The 19,816-nt window shown below is 46.9% G+C and overlaps 1 protein-coding gene across 1 annotated transcript in view; it reads left to right on the forward strand.

Annotated features, from left to right (window-relative positions):
• Positions 1-19,816, forward strand: part of ASAH2 (N-acylsphingosine amidohydrolase 2) — an 84,430-nt gene that overhangs the window by 7,498 nt on the left and 57,116 nt on the right. Inside the window, exon 5 of the mRNA XM_040438310.1 lies at positions 60-187. Coding sequence (XP_040294244.1) covers positions 60-187 — 128 coding nt within the window. The remainder of the gene's footprint in view (positions 1-59; positions 188-19,816) is intronic.

Raw genomic sequence — 19,816 nt, forward strand, 5'->3', positions numbered from 1 at the left:
AGCTACTACACACATTAGGTTGTAACTCTTCTGAATGTATGTTGTCATCTTGAACCTAGAGCATTGACATAGCACATGCAGGCATGAGAAGAGGACGCGTCTTTGTGAACAGAGGTATTCTCGATAAAAGCCAAATCAACAGAAGCCCGACCTCCTACTTGAGGAACCCAGAGTCAGAGAGAGCCAGGTAATGGGTCACCGTAAAACCAATGCGTGAAATCAGATCTTGCACTGAAGCTAAAGGCAACTGGCTCTTAGGAGGAACATCTACAGTTGAAGCAGGAAGGGGTTAAAAGAAAATAATATATGGAACATGACGTAATTTAACAATAGGTGTACTGGTAAAGTGTGTTGCTCAGCTACATTCACAACCTATGCCCCTTACTCTTGCCAAAGTCCCATTGCCTATACGGATGTAGTAGAGTTAACACTCATGCTTTATGAGACGCGTTATGTAAACTAAATGCGTTAAGCAAACACCTTCAATTGCTTTTCAATGGCTTTTGTTTCACGATAACGCGATGAGTTAAGAAATTTGAGTTAAGAGCTTGTGTGTTACCCCTGCTACATCTTGTATGTGACACAATACCAAGACCTCTCCATTGCTGGGCTTGAGGTATGACATCAGCTAGGTGTTTAAATACTTATGGAGGAGAGAAATTGTAATCAGAGGTATAAGCAACATGTAAGATTAAGCACTTCGGGGGGAATTTATCAAGCCCTCTATGTGGTTTTCTGTCTGTAAAGGGAGAATATTAGTCACCAATATTTATGCAAATATTGATACTTAATATTCATAAATAGGAGGAGCCGTCTATTGATAACTCCGCCTATTTATACCTTTATATAATAATAACAATACCTTCACTATGCCTTACACTGATCGCTACACTAGCTGCATGCGCCTTACTAACTAACTATCGCCAATAACTACACGTTACCGACGGATACAAATATAACAGTATTTATTAACAATACACTACGCAATACATTTACAATACAGCACTAATTATACAGTACTCAACTACACTACACATTCCCAATTCCACCCACAAACTAACTATACGATACACACATTCAATATTAACAGCCCACCCACCTAGTACTATAAACTATCCCTATGGGGTAGACGAAGGTTGACGGTGGTCTTACTAGAGTGTAAGCCAACCATAAAGCATAAATATACCGCGGGAGGTGATTAGGGTAAATCAGGGAAGGGATTACTAGGGGTGTTGGATTATCAGGGGTAATAAGGGGTAGGGTACCAGGGGTATATAGGTTAGGGTTACCAGGGGTATATAGGGTAAGGTTACCAGGGGTATATAGGGTACCAGGGGTATATAGGGTAGGGTACCAGGGGTATATAGGGTAGGGTTACCAGGGGTATATAGGGTAGGGTTAGGGTTACCAGGGGTATATAGGGTAAGGTTACCAGGGGTATATATTGAGAGTAGTGGGGTATATAGGGAGTGAGAGTAGTGGGGTATATAGTGGGGTATATAGGGAGTGAGAGTAAGGGGGTATATAGTGGGGTATATAGGGAGTGAGAGTAGTGGGGTATATAGTAGGGGGGTATATATTGAGAGGGAGTGAGAGTAGTGGGGTATATAGTGGGGTATATAGGGAGTGAGAGTAATGGGGTATACAGTGAGGGTGAGTAGTGGGGTATATAGGGAGTGAGAGTAATGGGGTATATAGTAATAGGGGGGTATCAGAGGGGTACTTAGGTATAATGCTCGTTGTCCAGGGGTTGCTCGTTCGTCCAGGGATGATCCTCTCCGGCTGGGACTCTGTACAGAAGTGCCTCAGCGTAGCGCCGCCTGACTATTTAAGTTTGGCGGCGCTCGCTCCCGAGGCCGCACGTCCGGACGTGCACGTGCGCGCCGCCGGCCAGAACACGTGGGCCGGCGCGGTGATATGACGTCACCGCGCCGGCCCGCGCATCCCGGAGCGCGCTTCCAGGCGGAGGGTTCCTTTGATCCTCCGCCTGTAACACGTCTGCATACCATGCGGCGCGATAATTATCGCGCCGGAGGTGTGCAGATAACAGAGGGAGGGACGTTTGTTCCTCTCTCTGTTATGTTAACTATCCCCAATGGTTGGGGATAGTTAAATACCAAAAGGCATCGGATCTCTATTGATCCCATGCCTTTTGAAGTCACCAGAGGCTGGACATAATTGTCCAGCCATCTGGAGATCTTCTCATCCCCTGCAGGGATGCATGAGGAGGGGGGGCGGCGGCACGTCTTGTTCCTATACTATATGTGTATGGATGCTTGGGGCACATCCATACACATATATATATACACAATTATATTTATAAGTATATGCATATTCATGGATGTTTGGGGCACATCCACAAATATGCATACACACACACACGGGATAATAAGCCCATCCATACATATATATATATACATAGAGATGTATGCCTGTCAAGGAGGCCTACATACATCTTCATGTATATCCCCTGGTCCCACCTGGACGGGCCCACAGTCAAGGGCCAATATACATGTATATATGTCAGGGCATATATACATATATATTTAAATATCACACTTCCTTCAACAATCCCCCTGTTGTCGGGAATACGACAATAAACATGTTGGGGGAAGGGTTGGGAGGTATTTACCCCCTCTCGATCGCACTCTAGGTGACAATTCAGGAAGGACTGAAGTAGTATGACCCTTAGGTACCTAGACATCACCTATCATGACTAACATCTCCGACCTGCCCGTCACCAACGCCTCCGTCCACCGAATACACCGTCTTCTCTTTGGTATGTTCCTCAGGTGTCAGCCACTCCCTATGTAGTCTATTTCTGACTCCGGAATGGCTTCACCCTTACCGTATTTAGGTCACTACACTCGGTGATCGTGTTCTCTCTCTTTGCCAGTGTTGTTCTTCTGGCGTCCGTTACCCCCAATGTTAGTGCCGGTAATTCATGTAGCACCTCCTTATGGGGTACGGACGGCCGTACCTTTTAACACCAGTATGATTTTCATCTTAATTGAAGACTCAGTTGTTGGAGAGGTTCTCCCGTGGACAGATACATAGGTTTTTACAAGGCAGGTCAGATTTTCTGAAGGGGGGGGAGGTGATGTCATAGTACCTAAATTCTACCTGCGGGAAAGAACCCCGCACTACCATCATTCAATCCAACCCTTACAAAAGGTCACCATTGTCGATATTGAAGCGGCAAATACTTAGTAGATGAGGGGCCTGACCCTAGGGAATCTACTCTACCCCACTCACACAAACATGTCACATCCCTCCCAATACAGTCCAATTCAATTAAGTGGGTACCCATAGAGACTCATACCACCTGGCCTTACTCTCTATTCCTCCCAGGACACTGGTGGTTACCCTGGTGTCATTGGGGAAATGACTATAGGATGCAAGTGGGCGTCCAGCCATATTGTAGTATGGCTGTCGCACACTTGCACCTAGAGTGTCCATGGGTACATGAGGAACTCACATGCAAATAATCAATATAAATCTATACACGATATGATGAGGTCCCAGGGTGGCCTATGATTACACCCCGAACCCTCCTACGAAAATCTACTACAATACGTGTATACATACACACAATGCTATGAGGTCACAGGATGGCTTTGGAGGTACATCCTGAACCCTCATAGGAAAAGCTACTACCACACAATATTTATATACACACACACAATACTATGAGGTCACAGGATGGCTTTTGGATTTTCATCCCGACCTTCATAGGAAACCGTATGTCCATGCGATCTCTGGTTTCAGGACTTTGTTGGAGCTAAGTCCTGAGCCTCCTACGATTAACTTCGTGAAGTTCTGTCTGGTTCTGGTTTAGCTGGTCCGCAAGTCTCTTGACCCTCCTGTAGATTAGACACAGTCCCGTGTACATGACGATTACCAGAACCAGAAGAACTATCACCGGATGAATCAATAGGTTGAAGAAGGATGTTGCCTTTGGACTGTAGCCGAACAGACTTTCCCACCAGGAGATCTTGGAGTCTTTGTCCAACGCAGTTGTGATTGCCGTTATTTTATTCTTGTCGTGCATCAGTTGGATGGTGGCCTGTTTCTCTGTTTCTCGAAGATTCTTAATTATTTCGTCTTCTTGGCTGAAGTCTAGCAGGAGATGTTTGAGTTCTATCCCAAAGCCAAGAGGGATCTTCTGGAGTCTCACGGGTACGTCAGGGCGGATGTCGAGTCTCTTCTCCGGGGCGATTGGTGTCCTTCCTTGTAACTCTGCGACATCTAAACCTAGGACGGGACTAAGGGTGCAATACGCTCCAGGGAGGAGTTCTCCCCTCTCAGTGCAGTTAGTTCCATAGATTGTATAAGACATGTTTTGCCTTTGGTACCAGCACCAATACCCCTGTCCCAAGTATTTAAGGGAGGAGGGTATTGGGCTGGCCTTCATCTCACAGGACCCTTCGGTGCTCCAACATTGGTGTCTTAACACCCGATCCTGACTACCTTGACAGAGGATAGCATCCTCTTTCTTCCAACATCCCTCTGTGTCTAACAGATAAGGATGGCCTCTCTCATAGGTTAGAACGCCCGGGGGGAGCTGTGGATGAAGCACCGTCTGGTTATTTATGACAATCCCTAAGTTAATTGCACTGTAACCCTGTCTAAGATGGCCAGATACAGGGGCCAATGACGAAGCAGTGCAAGTGAGATTCCTACAGCCGTGCCACTGGACTACCCACCAGTTGGTGTGATTGGCTGCAAAAGGAGATATAAGAGGACTTACCCGTTGGCGGAGGTTAAATGGGAAGTGGCCGCCGTACAATGATGATACAATATGTTTAAGGTTGCCTGAGAGTTCACTCTGGACTTGCGTACACGCCAGAGCGAGCTGAGCTCTATCCTGTTCTTCCAAGAGACCCACAACTAACCTTCTAAACTTCTCTCGTAAAGCAGACGATAGAGAGGTAGTGGCATCTATGTGCGAATGCTGCAAACCCTCTAAGACGTGGTTTACATCAAGCTGGGTCTCGAATCCTTCTCCGGCGTGTCGCGCAACATCCCCAAGTTTACCTCTCAGGACTTCCATATCCATAGTGTTCAGGGCGCCCACTCCCAATGCACCTCCGCCTAGTCCCATGGCTATCAGATCTCTTCTTCCCCGGTGATTTCTATGTATGAGATCGTCTTTTCTTACCTCTTGCCCTGCCTCTATCCAACCTCTTATCATGTCAATTTGGTTCCTCACAAACTCCCCACATCTGTGATCCCACTGGTCGACTCGGAAGTCATCTACGGAAATTCTCCAAGTAAATAGGACGAATTTTGTCCCCGTGATGATCTTCCATGGGGATGACAGTTGAGGAGCTATAGGATCTGCCAATTGATGGATAGGGGCGTTGCAAGAGTCTAAATGCATTTTTACAGGTTGGAGACCTGTCGCTTCATAGGGGATCCTCACCACCGTCACACAAACTTGCCCTCTACCTCTGAACGGATACCATTGGTCACTTTCTCCAACCTGTAGCACTAGTTTTCCTACGGGTTTGGATTTAGACAGATAGGCCCATTGTGTAAATGTCCAGCACCCTTCATCTACTGCCTCGCAAAAAGGCCATCTAAACGAACCATCTATATTGATGTCAAAGTTAATATCCCTGCCACTGGGGTCTTTCCAATCGGAAGACACATACCTACCCCGGTATTCCTCATTCATAGGGGTACCGTCCATCCATACATCCACTGTAGGGGTATCCACCCCATTGCACACTAAATCCCAACTCCAGGGATTAGTGTCCAAGGTTACCATCTGGGTATCTTGTTCCCAGTGGGCATAGGTGACGAAATAATATCCAGTCACCTCCTGAACACAATTGTCTCTCATGATGGTGATCATAAAGGACCGTATGGATGGAGATCCCTTTAACTGAGCATACCTGGGATCCTTGGCATCTGTCCGTACTTTTAAAACGGTGGCTCGGTAAAAGCCTTCCAGTTTTACCGGACCACTCTGGTCATTCCATAGGGCCTGGCCAGAGTTACTGCAATTTAACTTTAGCATCACTATACTGGTTCGTATGTAATCTGTGGACACATGTCCCTGATCATAACTGGATTCCCTAGTGATAATCATCTGGGAATCTCTTAACATACAATAAGCTTTTAGGGTGCCCTTTACCGGAATGGGTCTGTCAAAATATGTCCTTACCCTCAGCCCATCTTGGCTATCCCTCCTTATGAAGGTAGCTTTAAGGATATACCAGCCACTATACTCTGCACCCGTGACATCCTCGGGACTCAGAACCCCCTCCTTGGTACACAACACTGTGGTAGTGTTGGCTTCCACTTGTTTGTAAGGATGTAAGTGAGGGTCCTTAGACACCCATCTTAAGGATCTCATAGGAGTAGGGTCAGAGTCCCGAAAATGTCTGAATTCTTTGAGGCAGAGTGCATGTAAATCATGTTGTATGGCAGACACATTCTCCACAGGGGTATAATGTTGAATTACACCTTGGGCAAAACTCTCCCTCTGGAAACCATACAGATACCACTGTCCTGGTGTGAAGGAAAAGTTCTCGTATGGTTTCAGGATTTTGCCCTCCAAACATTCCACCATTAAAAGGCCGGGTTTATTCATAGATATGTCAGTCATATCATTATTAACTCCCAGGCCCTCCCCCGAAGAGGTTGAGCCTGCCATCATCATGCTTACCACCAGTCCCACAAGTTCGGGATATGCCATGTTCAGAGGATTTCTATATCTTTTCAGGCTAGTCGTAACCTTGGTGAGTCTCCCTCCCGTGATCTGTTAATTCAATGTGAATGTAATTAGCTTCATGGATCCACCCTCGACCCCACCAAAACACCCCCCCCCCCCCCGGTCACCCAACTCTTGTGAGGGTTCATGTTATTGAGTTGGGGAGGCCCGGGTGGCTTTGGCCTGGTCGATATGGATCCATAAAACTCCCTGTCGCCTACGTGACTTTTTCTTGGTCGTCATCGGCCTTTGCACCTTTAGCATGGTGTCACCCATTACTTCAAGGACCTGATAGGGTCCTTCCCAGTTTGCATCCCAGGGGCCGGCCCGACGAAAGATTTTCACCATCACTAGCTCTCCTACAGAGGGCATTGGCGTTTCCCCCTGTAGATACGGTCTGTGTAGCCGTATCGCTGCATGAGGCAGTAACTCCTTCAGGTTTAGTTGTACCTGTTGGAGAAACAGGTCTCTGGCGATGGCGTTCTTCACTGGTCCTGACACTAGGGGTTCATTGGGTAGGCATAGGGGCATTTTGCGTCCGGTCATTAGTTCAAATGGGGTGATACCGGTACTAGTAGCCTCGGTAGCTCGGATTCCCATTAGCACGGCTGGCAGAGAGGTTACCCATGAGGAACCTTTCTCCAGTAGTGCTTTAGAAAGTCGTGTTTTTATGGTCCGGTTCATCCGCTCCACGATGCCCGCAGACTGAGGGTGGTAAGGCACATGAAACCTTTGCTTTATATCTAAAAGCCCACAAGGTGCTTTCATTACCTTACCCGTGAAATGAGTCCCTCTGTCCGACTCTATCAATCTGGGGATACCCCATCGTGACAGAACCTGTTCCCAGAGAACACGGGCAGTGGTTGTAGCCGAATCATTAACCGTGGGGATGGCTTCTACCCACTTAGAGAAGACATCTACTACCACCAGTGCGTAACGATAGTTACGACTTCCTGTTGGTAAAGGTCCTATAAAATCTATTTGTAGTGCGGACCATGGACCATCTGCAGGAGGAACTCGCTGCAACACCGGCTTCAGGGCCGACGCCCTTGGGTTAACCTGAGCACAAACCAGGCACTGTTGTGTTACTTCCTCTACTGTGTTGGACATTCCCTGCCAGTATAATTTGTCTCTCAGGAGAGACAAGAGTTTATCCCGGCCCAGGTGTCCAAACAGTTGGTGGTTCAATCTGGTTAGCTCTGCTTGCAGATGTTGTGGAACCACGGGAAGAGGAAGTTGCTGTGTACCGGTATCGTAACACAGGATCCCCTGCTGTATTGACCAGGGATGCTGTGGAGATGTGAGGTGTGTCATTAGAAGAGGATCTTTTGCTTGTTCCTCCTCAAATGACACCGGGCCTTTACTCAGGTTGGTACGAACTGCAATCTGGTAGGCCGGTAACGGCTCAGTGTCTGTTTCCTGAAGGATCCCAGACACTGCCGCTAGTTTGGCCAATTCATCCGCCTTGTTGTTACCTAACGTCAAAGGCTCATCCCCTTTCTGATGCGCAGGGATTTTTATGATGGCTGCTTCCGCCGTGTGTGCCATGCCCCATTCCCAAAGTTCTTTCAGGACCGACAAATGAGCCAGAGGTTTGTTTTGGCTATCCACAAATCCTCGTCTTTTCCATGTGTCCAAGTGCAGGGAGAGAGAACGAACTACATATGAACTGTCGCTATATATAGTTCGTTTCCCTGGGGGTTGAAGAAGCAAGGCTTCCTTGACCGCCTCCAGTTCCGCCCGCTGTGCCGACATGTGACCTGGTAACTTGACAAGATTCTGGGTACCTGTGGTCTCATCCAGCACAGCAAAACCTGTGACATAGGTCCCATCCATGAAAAATCGAGAGCCATCCACAAAGATGACTCTGTCTTCTGGATGTTTATCGGTCCTGAAAATTTGTGGCGCGTTGATATGCGCTGGTTGGCCACAGTCATGTTCGGTGCCAGTTAGGTTCAATAACTGGGACAGAACATACTTGGCTTTGTGGTTCACCTGCAGACTCCGGCCGCTGAGATCCATAATCCACCTCCCGAATCTCTGTTGGGAGACTCCAGGGAGTGTATCACGGAGCAAGAGGGCCAATGGAGAGTGTGGAGTCTGTAAAGTGAGGGGCCTGAAGCCTACAATATGCTCAGTGGTTTTGACGGCATAGTGTATGGCTGCCAGTTGTTTGGCACACTCATCGAACCCTCGTTCAACAGGCGAAAGTAACCTGGAGAAGTATCCCAGCGGTCTAGTGTCATATCCTATCTGCTGTAGGAGGACCGCTGAGATAGACTCCGTCCCTGCATGCGCCTGTATGGCTATTTCCCCTTCAGGATGGGGAGTGGCCAATACAGGGGCAGAGGAGAGGTCCCTTTTCAAAGTAGAAAAGGCCCCTTCCTGTGCATCAGACCAACCTTTGATTGAGGGGTCTTCTCCTCTGAGGAGTTCATAGAGGGGTTTTGCTTTGGCAGCAAAATCCTCTATGAACTCCCTCATAAAATTAGCAACTCCCAGGAATTTTCTCAAATCTTGTAGAGTGCCCGGTCTAGGTAACTTTACCATGGCTTCCACTCTGGCTGCCACGATTCCTTTGGCTCCAAAAGAAATTTGGACTCCAAGGAAAGTTACCTCTGTTCTGGCCAAATTTGCCTTGTGGGGACTCAGCTTGAGTCCTGACTTGGCCAGGAGTCCCAATAGCTCTTTTAACAGAACCAAGTGTTCTTCTATGGTTTCTGTGTGTAAGAGCAGGTCATCCACGTATTGCAGAAGGCATTCCGGCCGTGAGAATACACTCAGAACGGCCGCCAATGCCTGGTGAAAATACGTGGGACTACTGTGGAACCCCTGGGGGAGTACACCGAACATGTACTGTTTGTCCCCTACTGTAAAGGCAAATTTGTACCTACAGTTTTCAGTGAGTTCAATTGAGAAGAACCCATTGGCAACATCTATGGTTGAGAATATGCAACTTTTGCCGCTTATTCTGGCCATGATGTCAGGAGTCTGTGCCACCACTGGAGCGGACATTGGGGTGTATTTGTTGAGGACCCGGAGGTCTATGGTGAGCCTCCATGCATTGGTGTCCTTTTTCTTTACTGGCCAGAGGGCATTGTTGCATTTAGAATTGCCCTCTATGACCACCCCCCTAGTTTTTAATTCTTGGACGGTGTCCAAAATTGAATGGGTGGCTTCTGGCGGAAAGCGGTATTGGCGTTGAGGTGGAGGGTCGGGACCCTGTATGTCCACCTGAACACCAATCAGTCTGCCACAATCATTTTTTCCCTGGGCCCACAGATCGGGGTACTCATACACAATAGGCTCCAGGTCTGGATTATGCGAGATCTCAGGCCATTTGTGTTCAAGTACTTCAGTAGAGTCATCTATTGTTGGCAATGGTGGTCCCAGAAACTGGCGTTGGATGACAAACACCTTGGATTGTCTGGGACCCCTCCATACAATACTATTTGCCAGATCTAAGATCCACCCATTTTGTGTCATTACGTCGGTTCCAATAATGTTGTCAGAACCGGGGTAATACCACATGGGGATCCTAAGGGTCGTGTGACTGGTAATCTGGACAATTACTTCTTCTATTCTGTGGGCCCTCACCCCCCCTTGTTGGTGATCAAATCCGATCACCACACACTGAGGGCTGTTGGGATGTAAATCATGTTTGACATTGGTAATGGAAATTTCCGCACCAGTGTCAAGCATGATTTCGGCGTCCTGATTTTTGATTTTGGCCTTTATGTGGGGTCTCCCTGAAGAATCCAGTATGATGGGACATACTGGCGCCAGATCTTTAGGGATCCCTGATCTTCAATCAATTTCTACCAGACTCCCAGTAGGTACCTGTGAGGTACATACTGCCACTTGTGGGTTCTTGCTATGAACCCTTCGTGTGGATTCCAGGGATTCCACACTCATTACCGAACGCGCTGGGTCATTCACAACAGCCACACGTTTTGGTGTCTGGACCTGTGAATGTCCCAGATATTCCCCCACTGGTTTGGCATAATTAGGTTTCATCTTGAAACCGTTATTATTGCCTGTTCTCTCAGGATTTGTCCGGTTGTTACGTGACCATTGTGGACAATTCCTCTTTATGTGCCCGTATTGTAAACATAGGAAGCATCGAATGCCTCCAATCCTTTCCAATGGCGGGGCTGTGGGGCGAATAGCCGAGTTACCTTTTGTGTGCTGTACCCGTTCATCTTGAGATGTATCGTGTACAGGCGCACGCTCCGTCACTTTGACGGATTTCTTATTGAGCAGTGTATCCTGTCTGCACTGCTCAATAATCATAGCAGCATCCGTGAGGGATGGCTCCCTAGCTGCACTCAACCGGATTGCAGTGTCAAGGTATGGGAATTTTTCCACAAACATACGTATCATACCCTGTGGAATTCCGATACCATGATCTTTTGTAACCCTTCTGTACATTGCTTCAAACCGACTACACATAGACAGAGGTTCGTCATGTATAGTGGGTTTGAACTTGGACAGGATATCCGGAGTGACGTCCCAATGGCCCGTTGCCAGTCTCATGAGTATGGAGAGACGTTCCTCCTTGTCATAAAACTGTCCATTCATGGGTTGCGTCCTCCCCGTTACCTCATACCTTTGGTTTAGGTGTGTAGGTAACCATAACTTGAATAACTCCATGCGATATTCGTGAGCCACTGAGTACTTGTTACAGTGACCCTCGAAGATATCACATGAAGTAAACGGATCTACACTGGGATCATATTTTGGGATCTCCTTGCAGATCCGTAACAGGAAGTTTATCCTTTCCATACTGGAATGGTTAGGATAAAAATCTTCCTGTCTTTCCGGACGCGTTGGCGGATTGGAAGTGGTAAATGGCCAACCACTTTCCTCTCTCCAATCGTTGCCCTGTTCCTGGGATCGGTTGCTACTATTCTCCCTGGGTGTGTGGGTGAAATGTAGCGTCCGTTCCACCTGTCCCCTAGTGTCTACTGTATCGGATGTTTGATCCGTGGAAGATCTTGGCGCTGTCGCCGCTATCTCCCCCTGTGCCGTTTCCGAAACACAAACCTGTTTCGTGGGCACCATACTGTTAGCACCAGGCCGTGACAGATTCGAGATGACCTGCTGCAAATCCGCAATGGTTTGCGTTTTTGCAGCCAGGTCCTCTCGAAGTTGAACAATCATGTTATCCATAGATACCGTATTGTTCCTGAACTGGTTTATCTCAGTGTACAGTCTGAGCAGTTCTTTATCCATGTCAGAGTAGAAACTCTCCTTGTCAGAGAGTCTAGACTCTAACACGCAAATTTCCCTGCCCCTCTCGACCGTACACTGGGATTTCTCTTGTAGTTGTGTTTGTAATGTGTGTAACTGTTTAATGTTCTCAACACAACAATTGCAGTGGAAGTTTGCAGTGTTGGAAACTTCCTCTGCCTTTGCCGTGCTGTTAAGTGTTTCCAGATGTTCCGGCTTCCAAATGATATCCTCAAAGGTGTGAACCAATTTGGCTAACATTTGGAACCGTTTTTTGTTTTTTTTAAACATGCTGCAATTAATGCAGAGTTTGTCATGAGCGTATGCCTGGTCCAATAAAGTGGACCATAGCAGCTCAGTGGATTTGTAGGTGGTGGGAATGATGGGGTTGTATGTGCTATGTTTGCTGAGGTGTTGCAGTGTGGCGAAGTTCATACTTACTTTTTGACGAGAGGCCATCTTCATTGGTGTCGTTTGTTGTGCTGTATTGCTGCGTGGAGGAGGTCCTTCAATATTCGGAACGCCTTCTCCCGACCAGCCAGACGACTTATGTTCGACTTCAATGACGACGGTTCTCTCTTCAGTGGTGTAGGTGATGACTTCTCTCCAGTGGGCGTGTAAGGGAATCAGAAAATATTAATACAGAAAAATCAGAAAAGATTTTAGATTCTCTGCTGTAGAGGTTGCTCTGTGTTTGGTTCTGATTGAACAAACCGCTTTACCTATACGAACTATCAGGCAATGGACGCTCAGAATCCACTGACCGCGTCCCTCCCGCCTGACTAGTTCACAGCGTAAGCGATTCTTTTCACCAAAACCCAAACACAGAAAACTAATTCTCAGCAGTGGGCCTGGCTCGCCAATGTAAAGGGAGAATATTAGTCACCAATATTTATGCAAATATTGATACTTAATATTCATAAATAGGAGGAGCCGTCTATTGATAACTCCGCCTATTTATACCTTTATATAATAATAACAATACCTTCACTATGCCTTACACTGATCGCTACACTAGCTGCATGCGCCTTACTAACTAACTATCGCCAATAACTACACGTTACCGACGGATACAAATATAACAGTATTTATTAACAATACACTACGCAATACATTTACAATACAGCACTAATTATACAGTACTCAACTACACTACACATTCCCAATTCCACCCACAAACTAACTATACGATACACACATTCAATATTAACAGCCCACCCACCTAGTACTATAAACTATCCCTATGGGGTAGACGAAGGTTGACGGTGGTCTTACTAGAGTGTAAGCCAACCATAAAGCATAAATATACCGCGGGAGGTGATTAGGGTAAATCAGGGAAGGGATTACTAGGGGTGTTGGATTATCAGGGGTAATAAGGGGTAGGGTACCAGGGGTATATAGGTTAGGGTTACCAGGGGTATATAGGGTAAGGTTACCAGGGGTATATAGGGTACCAGGGGTATATAGGGTAGGGTACCAGGGGTATATAGGGTAGGGTTACCAGGGGTATATAGGGTAGGGTTAGGGTTACCAGGGGTATATAGGGTAAGGTTACCAGGGGTATATATTGAGAGTAGTGGGGTATATAGGGAGTGAGAGTAGTGGGGTATATAGTGGGGTATATAGGGAGTGAGAGTAAGGGGGTATATAGTGGGGTATATAGGGAGTGAGAGTAGTGGGGTATATAGTAGGGGGGTATATATTGAGAGGGAGTGAGAGTAGTGGGGTATATAGTGGGGTATATAGGGAGTGAGAGTAATGGGGTATACAGTGAGGGTGAGTAGTGGGGTATATAGGGAGTGAGAGTAATGGGGTATATAGTAATAGGGGGGTATCAGAGGGGTACTTAGGTATAATGCTCGTTGTCCAGGGGTTGCTCGTTCGTCCAGGGATGATCCTCTCCGGCTGGGGCTCTGTACAGAAGTGCCTCAGCGTAGCGCCGCCTGACTATTTAAGTTTGGCGGCGCTCGCTCCCGAGGCCGCACGTCCGGACGTGCACGTGCGCGCCGCCGGCCAGAACACGTGGGCCGGCGCGGTGATATGACGTCACCGCGCCGGCCCGCGCATCCCGGAGCGCGCTTCCAGGCGGAGGGTTCCTTTGATCCTCCGCCTGTAACACGTCTGCATACCATGCGGCGCGATAATTATCGCGCCGGAGGTGTGCAGATAACAGAGGGAGGGACGTTTGTTCCTCTCTCTGTTATGTTAACTATCCCCAATGGTTGGGGATAGTTAAATACCAAAAGGCATCGGATCTCTATTGATCCCATGCCTTTTGAAGTCACCAGAGGCTGGACATAATTGTCCAGCCATCTGGAGATCTTCTCATCCCCTGCAGGGATGCATGAGGAGGGGGGGGGGGGCGGCACGTCTTGTTCCTATACTATATGTGTATGGATGCTTGGGGCACATCCATACACATATATATATACACAATTATATTTATAAGTATATGCATATTCATGGATGTTTGGGGCACATCCACAAATATGCATACACACACACACGGGATAATAAGCCCATCCATACATATATATATATACATAGAGATGTATGCCTGTCAAGGAGGCCTACATACATCTTCATGTATATCCCCTGGTCCCACCTGGACGGGCCCACAGTCAAGGGCCAATATACATGTATATATGTCAGGGCATATATACATATATATTTAAATATCACACTTCCTTCAACACTGTCATAAAAAGTCATACATTTTGGTGAACACCATTTAATGTTATTTTTTGTGATATTACCTTGCGCTTGCCACTTTTGAAATGTGAGAGGGAAAGCGTGGGTGATTCAGGGCTGCCCCAGACAGACAGGTTATTGCCAGTGCATCCGGATAGTTTGCATTTGTTGGGGTGTTTTTGGGACGGGTTTTTTTTCTTGGATCGTTGTCTGCCGATGGGTTGTTCCTTCTCATGCGCGTATTTTGAGATGTTCAGTTCATTTCTGGAATGGGCGGTAGTGGACTCGTTGGGTTGTAAATCTATCATTCACTATTTGGATGATTTCCTATGTATTGGCCCCCCGGATTCATGCATTTGTTCTTTGTTGCTGCATACATTGTGAGTGCTGCTTGATTCGTTTGGAGTTCCTCTGGCGACTGAAAAAACAATCGGCCCGACGACGGAATTACGTTTTTTAGGGATAGCGATTGATTCGGTGTGATGGAATGTAGGCTTCCACAGGATAAGCTGGAGGATTTAAAAGGGAAAGTTGCAAGGGTGTGACGTTTGCACAAGATTCAGTCACTCCTGGGAATACTTAATTTTGCGTGCCGTATTATGCCCATGGGAAGGATTTTTAGTAGGAGGTTGGCGGGGGCGACGGCAGTTATAGTGACACCGCATCATTACGTTAGATTAGGTCGGGAATTGAAGGCGGATTTGCAGGTCTGGGGCTCATTTTTGGAGAGTTATAATGGTCGTTCGTTTTGAGCTTTTTCCCGATGCGGTGGGGTTTAGTGGGTATGGTGTTTACTGCGGGGGTCAATGGGGTGCTGGTAGATGGCCGGATAGTTGGGTAAGGAAGGGTTGGGTGGAGAATTTGGCACTGTTGGAACTTTTCCCTTTTGTAGTGTCGGTAATGTTGTGGGGGGAAATTTTCTGTAATAGGAAGGTTTGCTTCCACTGTGACAATTTGGGAGTGGTGCAGGCAATTAATGGGTTGTCGGCCTCGTCGCCTTTAGTGGTGCGGCTGTTACAGAGGCTGGTATTGGAGTGTTTGTCACTCAGTACGTGGGAGCGTTTTCGGCAGCTGGCTCCAGAGGCAGAGGAGGTTGGACTGGATTGCCCGATGTGTCTGTGAGAACTTCTGGAGGCATCGTAGCAAGGCTCATCCGGTCATCATTGTGCCCGGTACGTGGGTGACATACTCAAAAGCCTGGGGGTGTTGGGAAGAGTAGAGGGCTAGGTTGGGTGTGGGGAATGACTAGTTGGAGTTGCAGTGGTAAGATGGCTGGGTTGTAGGGGTATGATGTGGGGTGGGGTTTTGATGGAGTTCCACAGGTTCCTCAAGTGGGTGGCAACGATCTGGGGGCACAGCCTTTTCGGGAATTAGTGAAGGATACAAAATTTGACCTACTTAGCTTGTGGGCGTTATTCCCAAGGCTCGTGACTGTGTGGTCAGATATAGTTCAGCGGAAGGTGTGGCGGGATGCACTCTCAGTTGAGGGTGTGAACAAGGCTCGGGTGAAGGTAATAGGGCAATTGGGTGCTTTATGGCAAAGAATGGGGCAATAGCAGTGAGGCACATGGAACTAGAAAAAGGTGTTAGTGGTTTTTGGCGGGCCGACGGAGTTCACCTGAACGCAGTAGGACTGGATATGTGGTGTCTGGCCCTACAGGAGGGCAACGAGACTGCTTTACGTGTGTGGAGGGATGCGTAGGCTTAAGAGGTCAAGCCTGTGCGTTTGTTGTGGTGGAATGTCCTTAAAGTTGGAGAGATTCTCAGGTGGAGAGGATGGGAGGGTTCCATGGTTGGGGCTAGACTCCCATGGTTGGCGGTCGGTTGTGGCTGAATTAACTTTTACTGGCAAATAGAAAAAACACTATTGTGTAATTGAGAAATATGGTTTGTGAACTGTATGGTAAGGGCTCATAGCATCTATCTGCTGGCGCTGCGCTCTGATCTGCAATTCCGTCTGTGGATTTTTTTTGCAATGGCTGTAGCTCGCTAACAGGATACCTAATAATTAGTACTGAGCGAAGCATTTGAAGCGGAATTCGATCCGAAGTTTAGGAAATCTTTGATTTGCAACAAATCCGAATTTCCCAGCGCTTTGTGGTAACGAATCAGTTTTTTGTTTAAATGACAGCTGCATGTTTTACAAAGTGAAAGTAAGAAGCCGAGATCACCCATAATGTCTTGCAGCCAGCCAATCATAAGGTAGCCATCTCCTATAAAACCCTCATCCCACGTGTTCTTCTTTGTCCTGTGAGCTGAGCATAGGGAGAGATGTGGCAAGCGCTTATTGTCACGAGGGTGTCAAGAGCCACGCCTGACTCTGTTGTACCCGGGGTCAGGAGGTCGCAGCGGTTGGCTGCGCGCTCTATGTAATATAGGGCTGTTTCCTTATGGTAGCTTTCTGGGTTTGCTTTGCAAACCCTTTTGGCTCACTCAGGGATCCGTAGCTCCTTCTCCTCAGCTGTTCCTTGTCCAGCACTCCCAACCTCCTTATATTCCCCTCTCACACTTCTCTGGTTGCCAGAGATAGAGCTTCCTGCCTGGACATCTATTCTGACCCTCTGGAGTTGTATTGCTGCGTTCTCTGATTGTTGATCCAGAACGCTATCCTCCGGATCCCTGTTGGACCTTTGTGGACTGCTGTGGTCGCCCACCTGGGTGTATGTGTTTGTATGTATTGTCTGTCCTCTCCCTGGTGTTTCCCTCTTAGTTCAGTGGTGCGGACTAGTGATCCCACTGGCCCGTTCACTATCTAGGGCTCATTTCAGGGAAAGCCAGGGTTTAGGCACGTGATCGCCGCACGGGTGAGGAACCCGTCTAGGGACGTCAGGGCAGTCAGGTGCCAGCTGCAAGGTGAGTCAGGGGTCACAACCTTACCCTCTCCCTTGGGCAAGGCTTTCCCTTTTCCCTCCCTGGTTGTGACGCCGGTCATTACATTTATGCTCTATTAACAGTGATGCTGAAAACGATTAATAGAAGAATATTGGAGAGGGAGACTGCAGGGAGAGTGCAGGAAGACTTATGCTGTGTCAGTTTTATTTATTCCCACATTTACTTTTTTCTACCATCAGCCATAAACTAAAATAATTAATTAAATACCAATAAGGTGGAAGCCTTTATTATTGGGGTGCCAGCGTGCCAACAAATACCATCCAGTCTGCACCCCTTAGGGGGGACAGGTCTTAATGATGACCGTTCTCATTTTTTGCTGACTTTACTTCTTCCAAACCATCCTTCAAAGTCTCCTTGTCCTAGAAAAGTAATCAAGATGCAGAGAGAGGAGGAGCTGGATATTCCTGATGACATGTTCTCATGGATATTAGATGATGTGGAAAAGGAGGAAAAGCAGATGGCAGAAGAAGGGCTTCCACCTGTAGGACAGGAGAGCACTGGGGTTGGAGAAGTGGCTATGCCAGAGCTGATTAATATTCTGTGTTTACTGTCAAATAACCTGCAGGAGATTGCAGGCAAGAACAGTAATAATATGTATATTGTGCCCCCACCTAACCAGCCAAACCCCCATACAAGCAACAGCCCCTGTTTAAAGCTGCCGTCCGGCCATTAACAACGAAGAAGAACTATACAGTGTGGTCAATGCTAATTGGCCTTGCAGTTGTTCACCACAGCGTGGCCACAACCCATCCTCCGTGTGGCCATACCCTAAGGCAAAGTGGCCTGAGTATACCTGTTTATAGCAATTCGAGACTAATTAATTCGGAAAAAATCAAATTCCTCGGGTAACTTTGGCGAAGTTACAGAATCACATTTTTCAAAACTATGCTCATCTCTGCTAGACTTCATATCGCACGCCTGCTCCTACCCTGTATATTTCTCCATTTTCCTCAGTTCCTAAGTCTGTCTTACCTACAATTAATGATTACTTGAATGCAATCTACCTCTTCAACATAATTAAGAAAAAGCAGTCCAAAAATCATGTCTAACTCCTAGACACTCCACACATCACTGCTGTATCTCATCAAACCTTTACACACATATGTGTGATCGATTAGTGGTCTGTCTTATAAATGGATTTTCCTACTAACAACATTTATGGCAGAATTGCTATGTTTTACTTCACTTGGGACACACCCTGATGTTGGGGTGCCCTTGGTGTTGTGGGTCTGGTGCAAGGCAAGAGATGTAGGTGCTGTGGCTGGCGTATGGTGCTGAAGTCAGTAACCAGGCCAGTTGTAGAAAACAAGTGTCTACTATAGTACAGAATGTGAGTTGTAGTACATCCAATGGTATTAAAACACAGTTTCAAACAATTCTTTGTACAAATCTTCCCAGATAGCAACGTATGGATATGGGTCAGAATGGGGATTGCAGAACTTCTTTCTCTCTGTCTCCCTAGTCTCTTTCTGCAGAATTTAAGGCTGGCAATATTGTTCTTGTAATGATGGCTGTAATTCCCTACTGAGGGGTACAGGATAAAGATACGGTGGGCCAGACCGTGTCCAAATGTGAATGGTGTCTTAACCAAGTCCCTCTCACTGCAGTAAAGTGTCCACCAACCTTAAACAGCAAATACCTTACTGACTGACTCCAGTGCTGAGCCACGCAGATTACAGACCTTCTAGTTCTTTCTAGTACTTTGAAGTAGAGATGGTTTTCTCTCTGTGTATATCTCAGAGATAGTGCTTCTCTGGGATGAAGGCCTAGTTCTCTAAAGAATGAGAACATAGCTTCCTCCTTTTTCCTCAACTGGAAAAACTAACTGAGCTAGGGTCGGATCTAAGTCCAACCCTAGCTTCCTAATGGGACAGAGTCAGGATAGTTAACCCTGACTGATCCATACAGAGATATGCTGGTGCATTGACATATTAAATAACATTACATAACAAGAACAGTTTGCAAGTACCCTATTCTGGGGTACTGCAAATGTCATCAGGGAGCCTTTTTTTTTGTATGAAATTTAGCATTGTCCTTGTAGCCACATTCAACCTTGAGTGATGGTCAGGAGACATCAAATATAGAGCAACAAGAAATCTTTTTACAAACATTTGCAGATAAATATTTACGAATGAAATTAGACACTGGTATTTTTTCATCCAAAAATTGCACTATTTAGTGGTTAGCAGGCAATATTGTTAATTGACAGTGCAAGTAGTGATAACTCAGGACTCCTATGGCAAACCACACAGTTGGGGGTCGTGAGCCGCAGGTTGGGGA

This window comes from Bufo bufo, chromosome 6 (assembly GCF_905171765.1).
Source record: "Bufo bufo chromosome 6, aBufBuf1.1, whole genome shotgun sequence".
NCBI classification, from domain to species: Eukaryota; Metazoa; Chordata; class Amphibia; order Anura; family Bufonidae; genus Bufo; species Bufo bufo.